Source organism: Ipomoea triloba, chromosome 7 (genome assembly GCF_003576645.1).
Source record: "Ipomoea triloba cultivar NCNSP0323 chromosome 7, ASM357664v1".
NCBI classification, from domain to species: domain Eukaryota; kingdom Viridiplantae; phylum Streptophyta; class Magnoliopsida; order Solanales; family Convolvulaceae; genus Ipomoea; species Ipomoea triloba.
The window spans coordinates 14,227,495-14,250,851 of record NC_044922.1 but is presented as its reverse complement, the minus strand read 5'-3'; the positions used below and the strand labels follow the sequence as shown (position 1 = coordinate 14,250,851).

The window sequence follows — 23,357 nt, the reverse complement described above, 5'->3', positions numbered from 1 at the left end:
TGTTCCCCCGCTCTGTATCTCATCTTTGGTTGATTATTAATATATTTCGTTCTTTGATTTTAAAAAAAAAAAGTATTAAAGTGTAAAGACTTAAAATATTAAACACTATACAATTATTAACACTTAAAATATTTTTAAAAAAATTATTATTAAAAAAAAAAACTAGGCGCCCTCCAGGCACCTAGAGGGGGCCTAACGAATAGCTTGTCCTTGGTTTCATATTCCTTCTAGGTGGACAATATCTAAGGACATCTACCGAATATTCCCTGATGAGGGGCTGAACCTTAAGAAGTTGTTTAGGGTGGGCACCCATAGAGTTAGTTTAACCACTGATACATAGACTTCTGTCCAGAAGATTAATTATATGTGCATTACTGCACATTTTATTAATGACCAGTGGAAGCTTCAGAAAAAAAATTTCCTTTGTCCCTGTTTCTTCTCATAGGGGGGAGTTTATTGCAAAAGCCTTAGAGAGTTGTCTATTAGAGTGGGAGATTAGAAATGTGTTCACTGTTATAGTGGACAATGTTTCTTCTAATGATACAGCTTTGGGATTTTTTAAGAACAAGCTGTTATCTTGGGGTTCTTCTTCTGTTAGGGTGCAGTACATGCACATGAGGTGCATAGCCCATATCTTAAACTTAGTGGTACAAGATGGTTTGAGGCTTGCAGATGTGTATGTGAAAAGGGTTAGGGATGTAGTTAGATGGGTTAGGAACTCACCTGCTAGGCTGAAAAAGTTTAGAGATCTTGCTGATCTCATTGGGGTGGAAGCTAAATCTGCTTTACAGCTAGATGTCCCTACAAGGTAGAACAACACCTACATTATGCTAAACACTGCAATTCTGTATCAAAGGGTGTTTGATGCATATGAGCAAAAAGATCCTTATTTTCTGCTGATTTGTGTGATTCTGTTCCCTCTTATTTGGATTGGTGTTCTATGGAGAGCTTAGTGAAGCTCCTCAAAAAATTTTACGAGATGACAGTGAGAATATCTGGTTCTCTTTATGTCACATCTAACACATTCTTCTCTGAGATCTCTGATCTTAGTTTCCTGCTGGAAGATATGGTTACAGGTGATTCTGGGACTGAAAAGGTCATCTGTTTACTACAAGTAATGTGTTTATTTTTATTTGCTTTGTGTTTATTTTTCTAACTTAGATGATTTTGTTTGAACTTGTAATTTTTTGTATATGCTTTCTGTATTTCTGTGGTCTGTAACAGGCAATGGGGACACAAATGAAGCAGAAGTTTGAGAAATACTGGGGGGGATCTAGAAAAAATGAACTTTGTCATTTTTTTGCTAATATTCTGGACCCTAGGGATAAGGAGGAGTACATGTCATATCAATTTGTCTAGCTGTATGGAAAAGTGAAAGGCAAAGATTGCTTTTCCAAGGTCCAAACTGCAATGGTTGAGTTGTATAATGATTATGCAACTACATACCTTGTCAGTTCTACCCAGGCAGAACCATCTACCCAGTTTGAGGCTACAAATCCTACTATTGGTAAGCCTCAATCAAGGTTGAAGAGTTAACTAAAAAAAACAAAGAATAGAGTCTGGTGGTGGAAGCAGTAAGCAGACTGAGCTACAAGTTTACTTGAGTGAAAAGATTATGATGAATCTGGTGGTTTGATGTTTTAAGGTGGTGGAAGGTAAATAGTGAGAGATTCTCTATTCTCTCCAAAGTGGCTAGAGATGTGCTTGCAGTTCCTATTTCCATAGTAGCCTCTGAAAGTGCATTTTGTATAAGTGGAAGGGTGCTTGATGCATTTAGGAGTTCCTTAATTCCAAAAATAGTGAAAGTCGTACTTCGTGCACAAGATTGCTTGAGGTTACCAAATCAGCCAATCTTAGTAGATGAGAACTTAGATGAAGTGGAAAGATTAGAGAAAGGTAATTCTCTGTTTCCCTTATTCTTATTCTTAATTTTTTGTAAATTAGTTTCTTAATTCTTTCTTTTCTTATTCTAAATTTCTAATATCCTTATTATGTTTTGCAGAGTTTTCAACTGGAGTTGCATCTAATATACCATTAATGTTGCATACAATCCCTGTAATGTATTTATTTTCCTATTGTTTATGTTAATAATTTGTTATGTTGTTTGTTGTTGCCTCATGCTTGTTGGCCTACTATAAGTGCTATTAAGATGTTGCCTCATCTAAGTGGATGGGTAACTTTCTATTGTTGAAATGTTGTCGCCTTTAGATGAGTTAAGACTTCAGACTTGAGCCCAACTGAATGACTGATGTCCCATTTGACCATTTATGGAATTCTAGTAAGAAGTTGTTGCCTCTAGTATACTTTGACTTGCAGTCTTACTCTATGTTCAGATTTTACTTTTAGTCTTTTAATGCATTATTTTGTTTAGTAAGTTATTAATGTGTTTTTTGTTGCCTAGCTATGATCATGCTTTCACCCTTGGCTATGCGTTTCGCGCACCAGCTGTGCGCCCAGTTGGCGCGTAAATGTGCAATGATTATTTTTTTCTTGAAATCGCGTCAACTTTTTTTATTTTTTATTTTTTATTTGCTTACTCTCCCCTCCTCTATCTCTTTCCTACATGGACTAAAAAAAAGTACCAAAAAAAGGGGTGTATTCAATCATGACTTTCATAAAATTTTAAAAACTTTTATGAACTTTTAAAGTTTGGAGGTATTCAATTCAAACATTTAGGAGGTCTTTAAAAGTCATGCGGTATCCAATCAAGGTTTTTAAAAAGTCTTTAAAAGTCATGTGGTATTTAAAAAGTTATGAATTTGTAAGAACTTTTTAATTTTAGAACTTTTGTAAACTTTTACTTCTCAAATATAAATAGTTGAAATCCAAACTTCAACCCCAAGATTTCAAAATTTTCTTTCTACCAACTCTAAATGTTTTCTCTCTCAATTTGAACTCTATTTTTTTTCTCTTTATTTAAAATTTTGAACTTTGTAAATCTTATACCTAAATTCAATAAATTATGTTTTTTTCATTATCCTATATTTTCTTCATACCTAAACTCTACTAAGGTTTTCTCTCTCCTAAACTTTACGGTCTCCCTCTAAAAATTCAAAATAATATTATTTTTACTTCATTATTGCTTGTATATTTTTTTTTCTACAAACTTTTTGTCTCTAACTTCTAAACTCACTAAAAAATTTTCACATCAACTTCTAAACTTTCTCTAAGAACTTTTTCTCTTAAATACATGAACAAAGTAAAAAAAAAATTTATTTATCACCGTCAATTTTTACTATACGTTTCATAATATTCATATGTTTATTCGTAATATATTTTTTCTTTTTTCATTTTAACAACATGCTATTACGAATAGTGAACTACTGTTCGCAATAGCAATTTGAGGCTGCAAAAAGAAACACATTGTGGTTGTTAGTAGTCCCATATTGCTATTGCAAATAATAGCTCTTTGCTTGATGCCTAACAGTATATCGAATATAATTTTTTATATATACTATTTTTTTTTAATTTTATGCAACTAGTAACTATATTTTTAAATATTTTATTTGAGCAATTCTATTACTATAAATTTTAGTGTTCAATATTGTTATAAATATCTTATGAAATTTTTTTTGTTGATGCTTATTAATACTACTAGTTTTTCTTATGCGCTATGCGCAAAAAATAGGTGTCCAATATTAATATTTTATATTAAAATTTTAAATTTATTTAGATTTTAGATATTTGAATTATTGTAAATAGTAATAATGAAAAATATTTTTATAAATTTTATATTTATATTTTAGGAAATAACTAACATATAACTCCAATATATAATGTGTATATATTATTATTATTGAAGAAAATAAAAAAATATATAGTGGATGCATGTGCATAGTAACAATAGTGAAAAAGATAATGGAAGTTATAACGGTAGGGGTATGTTTGTCTAATATATTGTAAAGTACAACTTTTATATCATAATGTACAAAATAACTTAACGGAAAAAATGGATATAAATGAAGGGTATAACCTTCATTCACACTTATTATGTTTTTAGATATAAGTAATTAACATATAAGTCTCACCCTAGTATGGATAAAAATAATAATGTTGATGTGGGTGAAGAACTATATAATAAGAAGTATTTTATGATATATTATAACATGTTTTGTAAGAAAATTATAAATGATAAGAATCGAAATAATTGAAAGTTTGTAACAATGTATTCAATTTAGAATTTCAATGACTTTTGTAAATTTTTTAAAATAAAAAAGTTGATAAAAGTTTATTAAAGTTTTTTATATAGGCTTTTATAGAGTCTTACAAAGTTTTAAAAAGTTTTGAACGATTCTAGGAAAGTCAATAAAATATTAAAATTTATGATTTTAAAAATCTACAAAAGTTATGATTGAATACACCCCTTAAACTACTATGGATGCTCTAGTATATGTTTTATTATACTATTCAATTAAAGACTTATTTAATTCTTTTCCCTAATTAAAATACAGGGACAAAAAACGTCTTGTCCATTTAAAGTTGTAATAAAGTGGAGGGAGTTGAATTTGTTTCATATCAAATTGTTTTCCCAAGATTTATTTAATTCAGCCACCTCGAAGAAAAAGAAAAACATAAATAAATTTAGGAGGAGACAAAAGTGTAACATCCAAGAAGTCATGTCTACCCTCACGCCAATTGGGTGTCCTGATCAGTACCACAAGTTATAATGTTTGTTTAAGAAAGAAAAAATTCAGGGGACCCACCAACTACAACCCCAAAATCCTGACTACCCGAATCTGACCCGAATCAACAAAACCCAGGATGGGCCCATGGGTCAATTAAACTCCAACAAAGCTGGGGCCCACCACGTGCCTCAAAGCCCTCTACATCTTGCTCTTATCTATAACTTTTGTTTTTGTATTTTTTTTCTCTATATATATACTAAAATACCCACGCTAACTCAACTAATATATTCGCGCTAACTCATAAGATGTGAATGAAATGATTTTCTTTTCGACTTAATCATGTTTCATCGTTTGAACTCTGAAAATGCAGCTCCCTAAAACTCAAAAAAAATAAAAATAAAAAAATCAAGTAATGAATAAGAACATTATAAAATCCAAGAAGCTCTAGAATGGCTTCGGGAGTTAAATATTGATGTGGGTGACATGGAAATGGATGTGCAACAAGTGATACACAATTTGCAGTCTGAACCTTTAAATTTTTATTTTGGTTTTGTTGTTGGTATGGTTAAAAAAATCGTTAGGCGCCGAGATGCTCATGTATATTTTTTCTTAATTTGTTTAAAAATTTTATTTTAAAATTTTTTAAGACTTATAATTATAAACTATTTACTATTTTAATAGTTAATACTAAAAATATTAAATATTAACCTAAAAAATATCTAGGCTTTGAACAATTTAGAGTTATTTCACTTAAAACGGCGTATAACTTATTTAAAAATAAAAAAGAGTAATAGCTAATCGGCCGACTATGTGGCCGCCGTCTAAACCACTGATTATGGTGATATGCTAGGTGGCCGGTCAGCACATAAGCATAATTTTCACAACACATTGTTTGTGATATTAATGATGTTGCTAGTCAATTCTTAAATATTAATTTCAATTTTATTAAGCAGTCTATAAAATCGTGCTGTCCATATTATTGCTCAGGAGGCCGTTTCTTATGTCAAAGTACCATATTTGGCATACCAATATTTCATTATATATTGGTGACTTGTTATCCTTTGATTTATTTAATTAATAGGTGCAAAAATTGTTGGGAATAAGCACTATTATATTACACAAGCAATCATGAGGGAGAGAGAGAGGGGGGGGGGGGGGGGGTTTAAAAGAAAGGATATTGTTTAAGGAGGGGGGATATGAATTGGTATAGGACAAAGGAACCCTTGAAAGAAACACAAGTGGAGCAAAAGAAAAAGTGGAATGAACAATTGTTGGGTTGCATTGTGTAGATGCATTGCACTTGCTTTGAAAACAAAACAATAAATACTATGCTGCTATACCCAGTAGTCCAGTACTAGGTCAAAATTATTATGTTACTTACCTGGTACCTTTTGGTTTAATGTACAGATCCACTCAGTACCTAATACACTGTTGCTTCAAAAGCTTCCCTATTGCACCAACTCACTCAGCTGCCTGTGATCAACTATATATATATATATATATATATATATATATATATATATATATATAGTACTAAGAAAATGTTTTTTTTTAATCCAATTTTATACATGTATAATTGATAGGGATTATTCTAGTGCAACCATCTCTAATGTACTAGTCATATCCGATCAATTGACCATCACCGATCGGCAAATACTTGTGCAATTCTGAATGCTTCCGACCGGAGGTGACATGAAACACTTGTCAAACTAGCCCGTCGGCAAGCCTTTGACCAGATTACCCAAAGGCACTTTCCGAGTAAAACAAATCTGTCATGTCACGTCCTGTCACATCCTATCACCCCACACAACCTTCACTAAACACTTGGCACACTCTAACTGCCCAAGCCAATAATTCGACATGCTCACCTTGCCCTACCTATAAAAGGCGCATTAGTTATTGTGAAGGTGGACTTTTGGACCTTTCGTCACACCGGACCCCTTTGAGCACCTTACTACTACCCATTGTTAGGGGTGTTAGAAAACAAAGATTTCGACAAACTACTTGTGTTCGTGTTCACTAAACGTTCGTTTATGTTTGTTTATTAAGGTAAAAAAAAAATATTAACAAACAAAATTTAGAGGTCGATTAATAAACGAACAGAGTCTGAACAATGGTAAGCTCGTTTGCTAAGAGATCGTGAACAAGCTCTTTTGTGTTCGTTTAATAATGTTCGCGAACAAGCTCGGTTATTGTTCATTTACTAATGTTCGCAAACATGTTCACAATATATATATATATATATATATATATATATATATATATATATATATATATATAATACATGGGTAATAAGGTAATTGTTTGGTAGTTGTGCTGTTTGGTTGGTTATTGTTCACGAACGAATTGTAATCATGAACATATGCAGGTGTTTAGTTATTCAATGTTCATGAACGTGATTAATAGCGAACATGTTTGTGAACGTGTTCGCGAACGTTAACAAACACTAATGAACGCTTAACAAACGAACACGAACAGAATTTCCAAAAACTTTAACAAACGAGCGCGAACACGAACACTTCAAAATCCTTAACAAACGAACACGAACAACCTCCGTTCGTTTATGTTCGGTTCGTTAACCGCCCTACCTATCGTTTCAGATTCAAGATAGCCGACTACTCTGACCGGTCTCATTGTTCATTCTTGATCTACATATCTGACTGAATTCCCTCATCCCTGAGATATTTAATTTATTACATCAATTGTTTTATGTGGTCAAGTGTTACAATTATTCATATTGATTATTTATTAATGAACGAATCAGTCTGGTTACACATTATTATTATTATTTTCATTTTTTTTTGTCCTTCAAATTTGAATTTATAATGGATATATATGAAATATAGGTACTTAATTTAGCATTTCCATCCTAGAGAAAAGTTGGAAATTAGGTTGCCTCCATTTTATTGTTCTCTAATTCATTTGTTTAGATGGAAATTAAGCAATATGGCAAATAGTTTTGTACACTCCCAGAAGAGTTGAACAGAAAGTAAAACTAAATTCATTTACTGAGATCAAAAGAGAAGTTTAGCCTAGCTTACTGCAAAAAAAGAGTACTCAGCATGTATAGATTGCTGAACAAGATCATTGGACATCTTGAAGTCTGTCAAAAAGAATCCAACCAAGCTAGCTTATGTATGTGTTGTGTTATCAATCAACACTTTGGTTGTACAAATGAATGCATACATTCAGTGGTATGTATCCGAATCAGGTAGGTAGGGTGAGAGGAAGTTAGATTAGGGTGGTGGCCTGATATGGTAATAGTGTTGAGAGGTATTGGTTGATGCAGTTGGGTAAGAAGCAAAGCTTAGATTCATGGATGGAGAGGATGAAAATGCTGCTGAGTAGGGGCCTGCCAGGGCGGAAGTAAAGGCCGTCGTACAATCATTGGTAGCCGGAGTTGAGAATCCTGATGATGCTGCTGCAGTAGAGAACATTGCCACTGGGGTTGTGCCATAGCGCATTTCACGCATCCAGTTTGGGGATCCTTGCGAGGAACCACCTATGCCCATTCTTTTCTCACTTGCTATTTGCTGCTGCCAAATCATAACAAAAAAAAGTGTGATCTCAACATTAGTTTTGGCTTTCAGTATGATATTTAACCAACAGCCAATGATTTAGAGATTTTAGTAAACAAGTGTAGTTGTAGCTTTCAGTGCAATAATCAACCCACAACCCAATGATTTAGAGATTCTTTAGAGAAACAAATCTGGGAGTACCTCTACAAAAGTTTAATGTGTAGATATTATCATGCAAAGTCTGTTTCAGACAACTTTTAGCAAGGTTCCAAATATGGACCACATGTGCATAAACTAAACTTGCTAATTGACATTTTAGATATTGACAAGGATTTCTATTTTCTACCTTGGCAACTGAAAAAGAGCCAAAAGCATACCTGGTAATTAGGTAAGAAATGTGAGTAGAATCCATTCAACAGCTGAGGTTGCTCTGATGTAAATGGCTGTCGGTTCAGATGTGAACTCCCAATTGTTGTTTGATCACATTTATCCATCTGTAGTTGAAGACCATTAAAAATAAATGTCAATATCTCTAGCAGTCTAGCTACAAGAAATAATTTAGGGACATTGAGATTATGTTTCATAGCAGTAAAGCCATCTACATTAAAAAGCTAATAGGTTGATTCCAAAATAGATTTCTCTTAATTTAAGTTGAATAGAAACCTTTAACAGAGTAATTTTGGATGAAATATATGGAGCATATGTTTGGCACCATCATAAGGAGGCTTTAGGAGTAATGTACAATATGGCGGTTTTTCTAAATCAAGAAGCATATGGTACTAGAAATTCCCATACATTTTTATTCGGAGAAGAGCTTGTCATCCCCAAGTTCAGATCAAGATCATGTTGGCTACCTGTATTGTGGCATGTGAAAGGTGTGTTACTGCTAAGAACTGGTCAATGCAACAGTTTCATGGGTGATTACAATAGTAAAAAGAGTATGCAAATACCTTCATTGTGAGGGTCGAATGCAGTACCCCCATCATATGTACTGGGCTCAAAGTTAGTGACAGCCTCTCTTCCATTACATTTGATAGCTGCCTTATCATAAGCCCTGGTATGCAGAAAATAAAAAAAAAAATGGACATATTGGTTGGATGATGCAGTATTGAGGCTGAGAATTCAGGGTAATAATTTCAAAATTAGGACCTTGCAGCTTCTACTTCACTGTCGAATAGCCCAAGATAAATATACCTGCAATTCAAGCATCGCTAAATACTGGGTGTTCCAAATGATTTCTTCTTCAAATAGGCATCTTAATACATTTGTTACCCAGTTTACACCAACTAGTTTTAAATTCTACTCTAACCAACAAGGACAATCAACTCAGTGACTAGTTGCTTACTTTTTGCCTAGGAACTGCCCCATCCGAGCCTCCCATCTCCCACATTTATGCAGTGTTACTCCTCTGTATTTGGAGCTCCCCCTTGAGAACCCAGTACTCTGGCGACGCAGCATGTGTACAAATTCTTCTTTACTCAGGTTTTCCATCTGCAAAAAGAACCCACCCGCAATAGCAGTCAATAGATGCAGCAGTAACAAGAACAGATCTATTAGTTTGATATCAAAATGCCAAACAATTTTTTGTTATTCTAACCTGTTTCATATCCTCCTCATAGTCACTCAAGTGGAAATTTATGTCAGCATCAACTCCACGAAACTTAATAGCAGCTCGATCATATGCTCTGCAATATAAAGAACAAAAAAACTATTCAGAAAAATATATCATCGATATTAACTTGGGAAAATACCATAGAAAACCAAACGAATCAAAAAAAGCACGGACAATCAATCAATCACTTACCTAGCAGCGGCATCAGCAGTGTCAAATCCACCTGGCAAAACCCAAAACAAAGGTCATGAAAAGAATTTACCAAAAATGGAAATAAGTCGGCAAATAATTCACTACTAAGGGCCAAAAAAGAGCACTGAAATTAACCAAAAAGGAAAGTAATTAAAAATAAAAGTATTCATACCCAAATATACTTGTTTCCCACAGTCCCTGCAACCAACAACATTTATATAAATATAATTAAATGAAAAGACGCATGTTAACAGCAGTATGAAAAATCACTTCAATAGAAACGCAACAATTATCAGTGAGTTTCACAGTCAGAGAGCACTGACCAGATATGCGATTCCCATCTACCAGTTCTTCTGTAGAAAGTGACTCCTCTGTACTGTGAGCTCCGAGACCTCGGCCCTCTCCTGCTCTTCTTCACTTGCTGTTGCGGCTGAGGCGGCGGTTGCTGCTGCTGCTGCTGTTGTTGTTGTTGTTCTACCATTCGCATCTCCGCTTGACGGAACGAGAGATCCATCGCCCAATCCTGCCTCCCGGAAGTTTGACCTGTGTTCCATGCGCCCTCACTCACCGGGAATAGCTGCCGAGTCACGAACTCGGGCAGAGCCGCCTGCCGGTTCTCGTCATCCCCGTCGTCGTCCTCGTTTCTGCTCCCGACTTTAAGGATATCGAAATTGAAGGGAACGACGTCCCCGGCGCGCGTGGAGCACGTGTCGTCGTCGCCGGCATTGCTGGAAGCCTCAGCATTCAGCATCGACGAGTTTGAGGTCCCGGATTCATCCGCTCCGGAACCTTCCGGACGCTTCTCGAATCTACTCTCGTCGTAGACTACACTCAGATTGAGATCCAACATCACTCCCCACTCCTCTCCTCTAGCAATCAACAATCCAAATGCATACTTCCATACACAATCCGATTCCTCCCGTCTATATATTTACCTGAAGCTTATAGAACTTAGCTTCACAGTAAAATACCGAGCAAAGAGCTTTAAACCGGAAAACGGAATCAGAAAATCGGAGGAAAAAACTTCTGTTACAAGACGATCGGAGCGAGAAATTTAAGAAGCTCAAAGATGATCGGAGAAAGTTCACCGGAGCATATACATATGTATATACTTGTCTTCTGTAGTATATACACATATACATACAGAGCGAGAAAAGAGTGGAGATTAGAGAGAGAAAGCGGGAGGAGGAGCAATGCGAACAGGAATCGCCATAGTCTCGTCTCGACTCTGCGATTCCAAGGAAGCGAGAGAGGTGGGGATTGAATTTGTTATTTGTTGTAGTTGGGGAATTAATTTCTAGAGAGAGAAAGTACAGAAAAGATGGGACGTGTGTGAAGCAACATTTTATTATTTCTGTGTTGGAGGGTTCCTTACTTCCTTATATATACACATACTCCATTTTAAAAGTATATTATTTGTCCGGAAACTAACAGCCCGTTTCTGTAGTATTTTCCATCCAACCAAACAACGAAAAAACACATTTTCCTCCACTATGAAAAAGATTTTTCATCCAACCAAACACTCCCTAATAGTCTAGTAGTAACATCAAAATCTCACCGAGTTTGATTTGCATATTATTTATACGTAAGTATGATTTATCTTATTATCCCGTGCAGAGTCTCTAGTAATAACAATAGAGTTTTTAGTAAAAAAAAAAACTATAATACTTGAATTAATAATTAATAATTTTTATTAAAAATCCAATCTTGGTGTTAATTAATAATGAGATATAATTCTTATAAAATACAAAAAAAAATAGTATTAAATTAACAAAATTTGTATATGGGTTACCCCCTTCCTCTTTTAAATAAAAATTAACAAAATTTAAAATTTAAATATAATATAATTAATATAAATGTTTGATATATGTGTGTGTGTGTAAATTGTAAAGTCATAGTATACCTTAAGGGGTCACATTTGTGTGAGATCGCCACACGGATCCTTATCCGTTGGACGGGTCAGGTGAGTCATTAGAAAATGTAATACTTTTAATGAAAAATGTAATACTAATAAGAAATAAAATATTTGTTACTTACTTATAAGGAACAATGTAATATTTTTGATGAAAAATGTAATATTTTTACATCTTGATGTAAAAGTATTACATTTTTCCTTAAAAATATTACATTTTCCTTAATGTTGGCAAGTGTTTGTTACTTAGAGGTGAAAATGTAATACTTTTAAATTAAAATGCAAAAGTATTATATTTTTCTTCAAAATTAATATATATTTTCATATAGGTAATAAACACTTTATTTATGATTAGTATTACATTTTTTATTATAATTATTATATTTTCATCTTGATTTTACCCTCTCATATAAGTTTTTGTCATTCCTTATCCTTGACTTTGAGTGAAGAAATTGTTGTTTGATTAAAAAAATTGAGATATTAAAAATGAGTAAATAATATCCCAGTCATTTTTCATTTCAATTTTGATATAATGAATGGTAAACCAATCATGACTAATCTAATCAAAATTATAATAAATATATCCCAACTTATTATGTCAATTTGTCATTTAATAATTGACATAACTTATCATCATAAATTATTAAAATAAGACCAAATTAACAAGTGTAAATATTTAACACACATATATACATTTGCATTGATGTAAGTCGGAGAATAGCTTAGTAACCACAAGGTTTCACGTTCGACTCTCTGTGAGAGTTGTCTATGTTCTTTGTCGACTAGAATCATAAGACGGCTTTCAACGCACATATGATTCTATGCCGACTTGAGTGACAATGCGAGTTTCATAGCACATAGATACATGTTTTTCAATAAATTAAATAATTGATGTTTTCTAAAAGAGGTAGGTGAATTTATATATGTAATTTTTAAAAAATATAAATTGACATTAGTATATTTTGTATCAAATGCAATAACACATGCTATGTTTGAATATACATAATATTATATATTTAAATATACATTATAAGAACAAGTATTAATAATATTTGATAATAAATTTAATAGTGTTTAGTTGTGTGTGTGTGTATTGTCTTGTTCCTATTTGCCTTTAATTTTAGAAAAAGAAAAAGAAAAAGAAAGTGATTGATATTTGTAATTTTGTTTACAATCTTTCCGGTCTGAGGGCAACTGGTATAACCGGTCACCTCTTCTTTTACCATTTACGTGAAGTACTTTTTATTGTTACAAAAAAAAAAATGCTCAGTACGATACGGAAAAGTCAATGCGACATTAATTACAGCTAATAAATGTTCTTATCACAATATCAAGCAACTTGTATTACAATCCAAAGGCATATTCATCATAGTTGCATCTTCCGTTCATTACAGAGAAATAGGAAACCTCGTTCAAAATTATGTTGCATATAGTAATGAGATTGTGTAGGGTTGTTAATGCTTTGGGATGTTGTAGTGCACCTTATGCTTAGTTTGTTTCCAATTTTATAAAATTAAATTTTATAAACTAGAACTCTTCATATGTGCAATGCGAAAGAGAGCAAGTGTCCAATGTTAACAAGTTATAATTATATTAAAATAATTCAAAATACAAATAAATAAATGACACAAGTAATAGAATCTAAAATTGCAATTTATCTCTCACAAGTATGTCAATTATCAATGTCACTCCTGAATTATTAGTCGTATAAATATTGCCCCTCAATTTTCAAAACGTGACATATATTACCCCTCCTCTAATAGGAAGAATGAGAAACATTATTATCAGTAGAAGGATAACAAGCGACGAAAGTAAAATGGAAGAAACAAACGTGGTCTTTGAACATGAAAAACGGTGGGTAATCACATTTACACCACTAATAATTTATGAGAGGAGCGATATATATCACATTTTGAAAATTGAGGGGCAACACTTACCCCACTAATAATTCAAGAGTGACACTGATAATTGACATATTTATGAGTGACATAAATTATAATTTTTTCTATATTCTGTCTATATGTATTTATAATAGAGAGATACTCGTCTAGATAAAATATTATAAATATTTGTTTATTTGTGATAAATTCGATAACTCTGTTCAAGTGTATTTGTGTTTATCACTTATATATTATAGAGTAAATACCTAAAATAGTCCATCGACTATAGCATAATTCACAAATTGATCCTTGACTATTGATTCAATCCAATTAAGTCCTCAACTATTCAAAATTTACCCAATTAGGTCCTTCGTCAATTCTTCCGTTTAAAGTCTGTCAACTTTGAGGTCAAAAGAGTAATTTCAATGTCAACTTTGACTGAATTGAAAATGATAAGGCACCATAGGCGGCGATCATCGATGCCCTCAAAGGAATTCGGCGACGTAGACGAGGACGACGATGAGGAGGAAGAAGAAGAATCTCCGGAGTCGACGAGGATGAAGTGCGTGTCGTGCAAAGAGGAGTACTGCTCTCGCGACGTTGGAACGTGTCAGGAGTGCTACGAGGAGGCCAGCGAGACGGTGGAGGAGCTCAAGAGTGAGATCAAAGACCTAAAGGCCAAGATTGGGTCTGGGTTTGAATCACCCAAGAACCAAACTAAGGTTCTCAAGACTAGGTCTGGGTTTGGATCAGTCAAAAACCATATCAAACTCAAGCTTTCTTCTTCTTCCTCCTCTTTTTCTTCACTCTCCCTTAAGAACAAAACCAAGCTTCTCAAACCCACTTTAGACTCTTCTAAGGTTTCCTAGAAGAATCAGTTCAAGAAGCTAAATTCTACTTCCAATTTATTGAAATTGAAAGCCTCAAATTCAACCAAAACCACCAAGAAATCCTCATATCTAACCAAGCTTAGCTCCTCTTTTTCCAAAAACAAAGCCAGCAATGCTACTGCTCAAGCAAAAGAACAACCCAAATCCCAACTAAAAAAGAAGCCATCAACCAAACTCCAAGAACCCAAATCGCAATCCACAAGAAAAGCTCCCCATGTGGCACAAAACCATACTGGATTGGCGATGAACAAGACGACTTGATTTCTGAGTTCAGAGACATACCTCTCATCTCCTTCGCCTTCATCTTCATCCCTCTCATCCTCGTCTCCCTCATCAGCCTATTTCTCCCTCTAAAAACTCCTCATTTTCGTCCAGATTTACGTCGCCATTTACTTCTCCATTCTCTGGCTCTCCTCGCTGGTCCACCTACGTGGGATCGAGGTGGTTTTGGAGGTTGAGCAGATTTGATAGTAGATTCAATTCGCTTTTTTTTGTTCTTTGCTCAATCCTGGCTAACCACGGTCGTCGCTGGTCGGCGGCATGATGGAGTCGGCAATGGAAAGGGAGACAAATATAGAACGACGACGTATTTAGTTCTTAATTTTAGGGATAATTAGAGGAGCTGATGAAATTACTCTTTTGACCTCAAAGTTGACATGCTTTAAATGGAAGATTTGACGGAGGACCTAATTGGGTAAATTTTGAATAGTTGAGGAGTATGAGGACTTAATTGGATTGAATCAATAGTCAAGGATCAATTAGTGAATTATGCTATAGTCGAGGGACTATTTGGGTATTTACTCTATATTATAATAATTGAGGATAAATATGTAAATGATACTTCATAGAAAAATATATTTTGTTTAATATAGTTTTTTTTAAAAAAATTTAATATAGTATTTAATAATTAAATTATTTTGTTTAAGTAATGCATTCAGGTAAATACAACTAGGCATTTGATATAGTAATTAATACTTAACTCAAAATACTTAACATACAACGGTGTAAGGGTAATTGGGTATGAAAAGATTAAAGTATAATATTTTTAAGATAAAAAACATAATTTTAAAATATAACATGCATTGATTCTCTTACAAGTTTGTTAGATATAAAAAATTCGTCACACTTTATAATAACGGTGAGTAGAGTTGGGGACTTTAGTTGCCCATTAGTAGGCAAGCCTAAACTAGCCAACACATTTGGGGTACGGATTTTGACAGGATGATAATACTTTACTGAACTTATATAAACTTGTAATTTTTAACTAAATGATGACATAGATAAAATATGGTGTTATGAACTAATGCATATGAATATTCTAAATTAATTATTAACTTTTTAAAGTTGCTATTTTTTCCATTTATTTTTTAATTATTGGCGGGCTGGTCCTCTTAACTTGCAACCTAAGATAGTTGGGTCGATGTTTTTGTCCCACCTCACCATTTTTCTAACTCTAAATAAGTATTGTTTACTTAAATCTAAAAGTTTTGTTAAAAAAAATTATTTTTATTTGAGCATCATTTTTGTTTTGTTTGTGTAATATCTTCTTCTTGAAAATTAGAACATAATTAAATAGAAAATATTCTCGAAATGTATAACCTATTTTTTTTTGAAGTATGGTATATGTTAGGTAAAAGTTGGTAAAATTTTGATTGTGAAGCAACATTTAAACTAAGGATCATGGCTCATAGGCATCTTCAACTAGGTACATAAAGTAACTTGATATAAAAAGTACCACATTAAAGAAAGAAAAAGAATTTAAAGTTCAATGGCCGTGTTATAGATTTGGCTGCTAGCGCCTTAGTAATGTCACATATGTTATAATTGTAATAATTGTAAATACTATACAATATGAAAATAGTTATTTCCTCTTCTTAAATTTACCTCTTACAACCCATTTGGACGGTAGAAATTTGTTAAAGAGGAACTGAATTTTAATTCAACAAGAGTGAATTTATGTACTTACAATAGTAGTTTATGTACCTAATGTAGCAATTTATATATCTATAGTAGTAATTTTTATTAACCAAATTTATGTACCTAAAACAATTACTTTACGTACTTGTAAATTTATTTTATAATTTAAAAAAATATTAATATTGATATAATTTAAAAGATATCAATTAGATTTTTTAATAATATATTTTTATATATAATTTTATTTATAAAAAAGTAAAAATTTTTAAAAGTAAGATCCACTTTACAATGCGGACATCACCATGACATAATTATTGTAATGGTTACACTTGGAACTAGCATAACGGTTGATCACCTAGTCTCAAATCATGGTAATGGGCTCCCCGCTCCCCAATTTGAAGTAGAGCAAACTGTGAGCATAGTAAAATAGAGAACTGACTTAGATTTTATTTGTGGTTTTTGGTACAGTGAATGTCTAGTTGGAGGAGAGATAATGCAAGAGAGAGAAGAAAAACTTTAGGACAAATCCGAAACGCGTTAGGCGCAACAACTGCGCCCGCTGGGCGCGTGCACTCCCCAACTGGACGCGGCTGACAAGTCTTCTTTTTTTATTTTATTTTTTTCCATTTTAAAATATGATTTATTTTTTTCTTTCTTTTCCTTCCATTTTTTCTTACCTAATCACATTTACAAAAATTTCTCAAAAACTAAAAAAAAAAAACCTATTACTTTTTTTTTTTTTTTTGAAAGGAACCTATTACTGCTCTTAAAAATATTGTAATGATTGTTGCGTACAAATTGGACGGGACGGGAGCACTTTTGTAGACAATTTCTCCACGTGACACACACTATTTGCCATTTGGCATCTTTAACAATTAGCAGTACTCCTTACAATTTTAATTTAATTTCATTTACTCCATCGCAATTTGAATAACTGTTCAAATTGTACCAGGGGGATTTGGTTCAAATCTAAGGATCAAACTTACAATGACCCAAAAGGGTTGTGGGAATCATAATTCTATTTTTTCTTTAGGTGTGTCGTTTATAGACTATTATTTATAAGCAAGGTTACATAATATATAGTGTATACTTTGAGTAGTGACTGTAAATTTCTCTCGTCACAAAAATAAAACTAAGATGTAATATTTAATAAATAAAATATATTTTAAATGAAATATAGGCATATAGCTAGCTGTCTACACTCTATTTAGTAATAAACTGAATTCAAAATTGGTGCTTTAAAAATTATAAAATGAATATTAAAATTATTTTCTTTAAACAAATAAGGACAAGCATAAGATTTTTTAAAAGTAATATTAATATTAACGCTAAGATATACTTTTTCTCTTATTTATCACTAGAAGTCTATATAATAATATAAACTTTATGTTTAAATTCAAGCTGATTTTCAGCTCGAGTTCGAATAGTCGAGTCAAACAAACTGCTCGAGCTGCTCAAAAAATTACATTTTTTCGAGCTTGAGCTCGAACTTGAGCACACCCCATTATTAATTTATTATTGGAATTCACAATTCCAATACCAAAATACACAATTCAATGTTGTTTAGGACGAGGGTCCACCTTAGCTTGCAAAGTGGATCCTGGTTCATGGTATAACAACTGTGTAAACACATGGCCTTTTTTTTTTTTTTTTTTAATTTTTTAAATTGAATAACACTTGATTGAAGGATGCATTTTGTCCCAACTAAAATTTTAAATTAATAATTGGATTACATATTTATATTTATATATATTATTATATGCGAGGGGCAAACTATTTAACAAGGGGACTTAGTTTCTAATATTAAATAATCCGTACCATGCAAAAAAAAAATACACCAATTTTTAAAAATATTTATTTTTTATAAAAATTGACGCATGCGACTTTTAGTTTAATAATTGAGCCAAATCATCTATAGAAAGAAAACCAAGAAGGAAGTGATGATGATTAGTCATAATCATAATTATTCGAAATATTATTGTTAAAATTAAACCCAAAAAAAATTTATTAGTTCTTTTTTACTTCACGAGTCCATGATGGGTAAATATGTAAAATCACTAATCATTGTGGAAAATTGTTTGTTCTGCTTATTCTCAACAAGTCTGATTTTGCCTAGCCCGAAATGTGATCGACCGAGGCAATTATTATACCATGGACCATGATTCATCTTGCATTATAAACTCTAATTAAAAGTTATGTATCTGTAATTGATATATTTTATACATACAACTAACTATTTATGTATTTGTAAATAAATTGAAAATACATAATATGTTAACTACAAACACATAAAATAATAACTACAGACTCATAAACTATTAACTACAAGTACAAGGTATGTTAACTGCAGACACATAATATCTTGCAACATATTATGTGTCTGCAGTTAATATATCTTGTATCTGCAATTAATAATTTATGTGTCTGTAGTTATTATTTTATGTGTTTGTAGTTAATGTGTTATGTGACTTCAATTTATTTACAGACACATAAGTTATTAACTACATGTACAGAATATGTCAATTACAGACACATAATTTGAAGATTATTTTGAATTATGGTCCAGAATGTAAGATACACTCTGATCCATGACATAATTTGCGGACTTAAGGAGCCGCAGTGGCCCGACCACCAATATGAATAATATGTATGTAATTATGTATATATGTACATATAATTTTTTTTTTTCATATGTATACATTTATAGTTTCTCTACACTTAAAAACTAAATTATTATTATTATTTTGAGTGAAGAAGGAAATTCTTACTACCCTAGGATGTTCACTAGATAAATCTTGCCTTGTGACTCTAGTCAGTAAAGGATCACAATGAGATAAATTAATCTAGGTTGGCCAAAGCTGACTGGCTCACCTGCTCAAATCAAGAAGGTCAATAAACCACTTTTATTGGGTTACCAAATTAACAATTTGGTCAACTCAACTCGGTGTTACCCAAATTAAAATAGTAGGTTCAAAAGAAATCACAAACAATAGATTAAACCCAATATAATTATATTAATTAGAGATTGAAAATTAAATAAGTAAAACACTAAATGTAGGCATAAATAATCTAACAACTTAGGATATTTGGTGAATGAGATATTAATGCAATTGATAGGGATAATTATTCTCTTGATATACCTCCCTATACACCTCCTTATACGCTCATTTTATCATTCATTCAAAGGCTAATCAAAGCCAATTTGTGCCTCCTTTCATATATTTTCATATACACACTCTATACATCAAAGTAATTTGTTCTATCAACAACCGTAAAGTCGGAAGACTTCTATCAGTGAGACAAGTCAAATTTTTCATAAGTATTACACTTTATCGTATAACTATTACAATTTTTTCTAATAAGTTACTATTCAATATAATCCCTAATATTACATTTTAATTTAAAAGTATTATACTTTTCATCAAAAGTATTATATTTTTATCATAAATATTACTCCGTACAATTTTTCTCATAAGTAACTAACTGGTTAACTCCTAAATATTACATTTCAATTTAAAAGTGCTATATTTTTTCTTAAAAATATTACATTTTTCCTTATAAGCAATAAATACTTTATTCCTAAATAGTATTACAATTTTCAATATAAGTATTACATTTTTATCTTGATCCGACAAATGTCGTGGATAAAGATATGCGAGACAATCTCACAACACAAATTATAATATGGATCATGGTCCACCTTACATGGTAGACTCTTGTCTAAAATGAAATTTAAATTATGTGTTTATATATGAAAATGCGAACATGCATCCACAATGACAATAGTCTTTATATTTGTGATTTGGATACACCTTTTTCAAATAATTGTTTTAGAGTCATTTCAAGAAATTTTTCTCACAAATAAAAGTCTTTTTTAAATATCAAAGTTGATATTGTAATGAAGTTTAGTTAGCAAGAGAATAAAGAGCTACTATAATGCAATTAACTTGAGTGCACCCTTTAGAGATCTTAAGTACGTACACGGGCCGTTTGGTTGGGAGGAGGGAATTAAGGGGGAAAAGAATTGTAATTCGGTGGAATTGTAATTCAATGAATAAGGTAGGAATTGAAATTACAGTGTTTGGTATGCAGGAATAGGAGTACAGGGAATTGAAAGGTAAGAAGCGACAGAATGACTAAAATGCCCTTATGTTGTAGTAGGAGTAGTAGTAGTAGTAATAATAATAATAATAATAATAATAATAATAATAATAATAATAATTCTTTCAATAATAATAATAATAATAATAATAATAATAATAATTCTTTCAATAATAATAATAATAATAATAATACGAATAAGAATAATAATTCTTTCAATAATAATAATAATAATAATAATAATAATAATAATAATAAGTATAATAACAATACTTCTTTTAATAATAATAATAATAATTTTAAAAATTTAAGAAAAGAAAAAAAGAAAAAGACAAAGGATTGAGAGGAGGGGCAAAATGGTCTTTACACCAATATAAATGCCCCTCCTCTCCACCAAATTACAATTCATGGGGGTACCCCATGAATTGTAATTCACCAATTGGAGGGAATTGCAATTCCGCGGAATTGCAATTCCTTCCAACCAAACACCGTAGTTGTCAAATTCATTGAATTGTAATTCAATGAATTACAACTCCCCCCAAATTACACCCAACCAAACACCCCCTCTGGAATGTATTTTCAAGCTTTACACAATGCATGTCTAAAGTTTGTAATTAATATTTATGAAATATCCCTTCATCAAAAGCCTTCAATTTTTTTTAAAATAAAATTTTAAATTAAGGCTTAGTGAATAAAAGTAATACACACTCTTTATTAAGTATTAAGAGTATTCGTATATATGACATATACAAGATCAATCGAAGCACATTGTAAATATATACAATATTAAATCTTTGACTTGAATATAAAAAGTCATGATTGTTTTTTTTTTTTTAATAATTATTTTGATATACAATAAAAGAAAAGCAAAAACAACTTTGAACTCTAAGCAACTCTACCAGTCTACCTCTCACGCATACATCTCACAAAAAGTTGTTGGAAGTTGAATTGTCTAGTGGATTTGCTCATGATTTAGTTCCCTTTCTTGCCTCATGCATGCATCTAGAATGTCAAATGTGGAAATGCCAAATAAATGTGGGAATGTCAAATAAATGTGGTTGAAACTTGGGTGATTGAGTAAGTGAAGCAATGTTACGTTTTGTTCTTGTCACGGGGTGTTTTGTTAGAGGGAAGGAATTAAGTGGAAAAAAGAATTGTAATTTCATGGAAGATGAATAATGTGTGAATAAAGTGGTAATTTAAATTTGTAGGAATAGAATTACTGGAAATTCCAATTCCAATGTCTAGTATACATGAGAATTAAAAAGGAATAAGTAGTATAAAGTCTAAAATATAATGCCCATACTTATTATTATTATTATTATTATTATTATTATTATTATTATTATTAAAAATCCTAAATGACCACATTCAAATTTTGCTTTTGAAAATTTATGAAACAAGCTGTAAATAAACTTTAGAATTGCATAACGAAAGCAATCAAATAGATAAGGGAGTTTTGAGAAAACATATTTGATTAAAGTTGGCCTATTGATTGACGTTCTGTGTTGAGAGTAGAAAAAGAAGACACACTATAATCGAAAGAAAAAGATCAACCATTAATTTTAGGTTAAAAAAGAGAGGTAATTTTGTCTCAAAGTTATTTTTTTCTTCCTAATCCATAGAATTGAAATACCAATGGGGAAGGAGGGGGGGGGGGGGGGGGGAGGCGATGGGATTCTAATTCCTTGAGAATGAAGGAATTATGTGGGAATGGAATTTGTAATTCCCTCCGACTAAACGCTCCATCAATATTTTTTCGATCAAACTTGTCACATATGGTATTTTAGTGCAGTTTACCTTTTATGTGTTTTATGACTATTATAAAAAAATATATATACTTTACTCAATGCACACCCTTAGATAGTGATTATTGGTTCACCTCAAAAGAAAACTAAAAAATTTTTTTTTTTAAAAAAAAGAAGAAAAGTTAGATGGTTATATATATAATTCAAATAAATTAGTAAGGTCGACTCGCATGAATTAACTTAGTTAACTCAGACGAATTGGATGAGTTAATTCGGCTAAGTTGGGCGCCTAGACGATCGGTCACATAAAGGGTAATTTGCCGATTTAAAAACATTTTAGACTAATTTTTACAATATGGTTACACTTGAAACTCTACTCCAACGAAAATTAAGGTGGGGTGCGGTTAAAAACAAAACAAAAATCTTTAAAGATTTGTTCCAGAACAACATTAACCTAAGCTATACCTAGCAAGCTAGAATCTAAGAATCCTATGATTGCGTAAATGGAGAGACTCCATTGCCTGCCGTCACCAAATTAAACAAGATTAGATGCATTCTCTCATATACACAAAGTAATAAAATAAAATACCGACCAAATAGACCCTCAGCTCTTGGTTTACCTAACATGGTGTGACTTTTGGTGCACAACATAATTGAGAATCGAGTACTATGCGCAGCAAAATTGTTGGCGGAACATGACATTGTTGGACTGCATTCAACACGAGCCTTAAACCAAAACCTTAAACATCGCACTTAACCTCGTTTTTGTTGACCCATCCAAAAAGGGAACATCTGCTTTTGTACCACGTCGCAATTTTTGACCAACACCATACAATACAATATTTTCTTGACCACCAAAATCTTGTTGCTTGGTACCGATATATATCTATCATATCCCTCGTGGAAATCATATTAATTTTTAATATAATTCAATTTTGTCTTTTGTCTAAAAAAGAGAATTC

At 32.1% G+C, this 23,357-nt stretch overlaps 2 protein-coding genes across 4 annotated transcripts; one reads left to right on the top strand and one right to left on the bottom strand.

Moving 5' to 3' along the window:
• The first annotated feature begins 389 nt into the window (after positions 1 to 389).
• LOC116024187 (zinc finger BED domain-containing protein RICESLEEPER 2-like) lies at positions 390 to 2,468 on the top strand. The gene is made up of 7 exons (XM_031265088.1): positions 390 to 808; positions 883 to 1,114; positions 1,225 to 1,334; positions 1,455 to 1,523; positions 1,646 to 1,896; positions 2,003 to 2,060; positions 2,402 to 2,468. Exons 1-7 carry the CDS (start codon positions 390 to 392, stop codon positions 2,466 to 2,468), a joined length of 1,206 nt encoding a protein of 401 aa, XP_031120948.1.
• Positions 2,469 to 7,603: 5,135 nt separating this feature from the next.
• On the bottom strand, positions 7,604 to 11,295 carry LOC116025609 (AP2-like ethylene-responsive transcription factor TOE3). Of its 3 annotated transcripts, none has more exons than XM_031266903.1 (10): positions 10,271 to 11,295; positions 10,120 to 10,145; positions 9,948 to 9,978; positions 9,741 to 9,828; positions 9,489 to 9,634; positions 9,293 to 9,337; positions 9,094 to 9,197; positions 8,939 to 8,997; positions 8,521 to 8,637; positions 7,604 to 8,161 (listed from the first exon to the last, which is right to left on the bottom strand). In XM_031266903.1, exons 1-10 carry the CDS (start codon positions 10,795 to 10,797, stop codon positions 7,862 to 7,864), a joined length of 1,443 nt encoding a protein of 480 aa, XP_031122763.1. In that variant the 5' UTR covers positions 10,798 to 11,295; the 3' UTR covers positions 7,604 to 7,861. The 3 variants fall into 3 exon arrangements, with proteins under 3 accessions (XP_031122763.1, XP_031122765.1, XP_031122766.1); XM_031266905.1 differs by having other exon boundaries at positions 7,604 to 8,158; XM_031266906.1 differs by lacking the exon at positions 9,293 to 9,337.
• Positions 11,296 to 23,357: the final 12,062 nt, after the last annotated feature.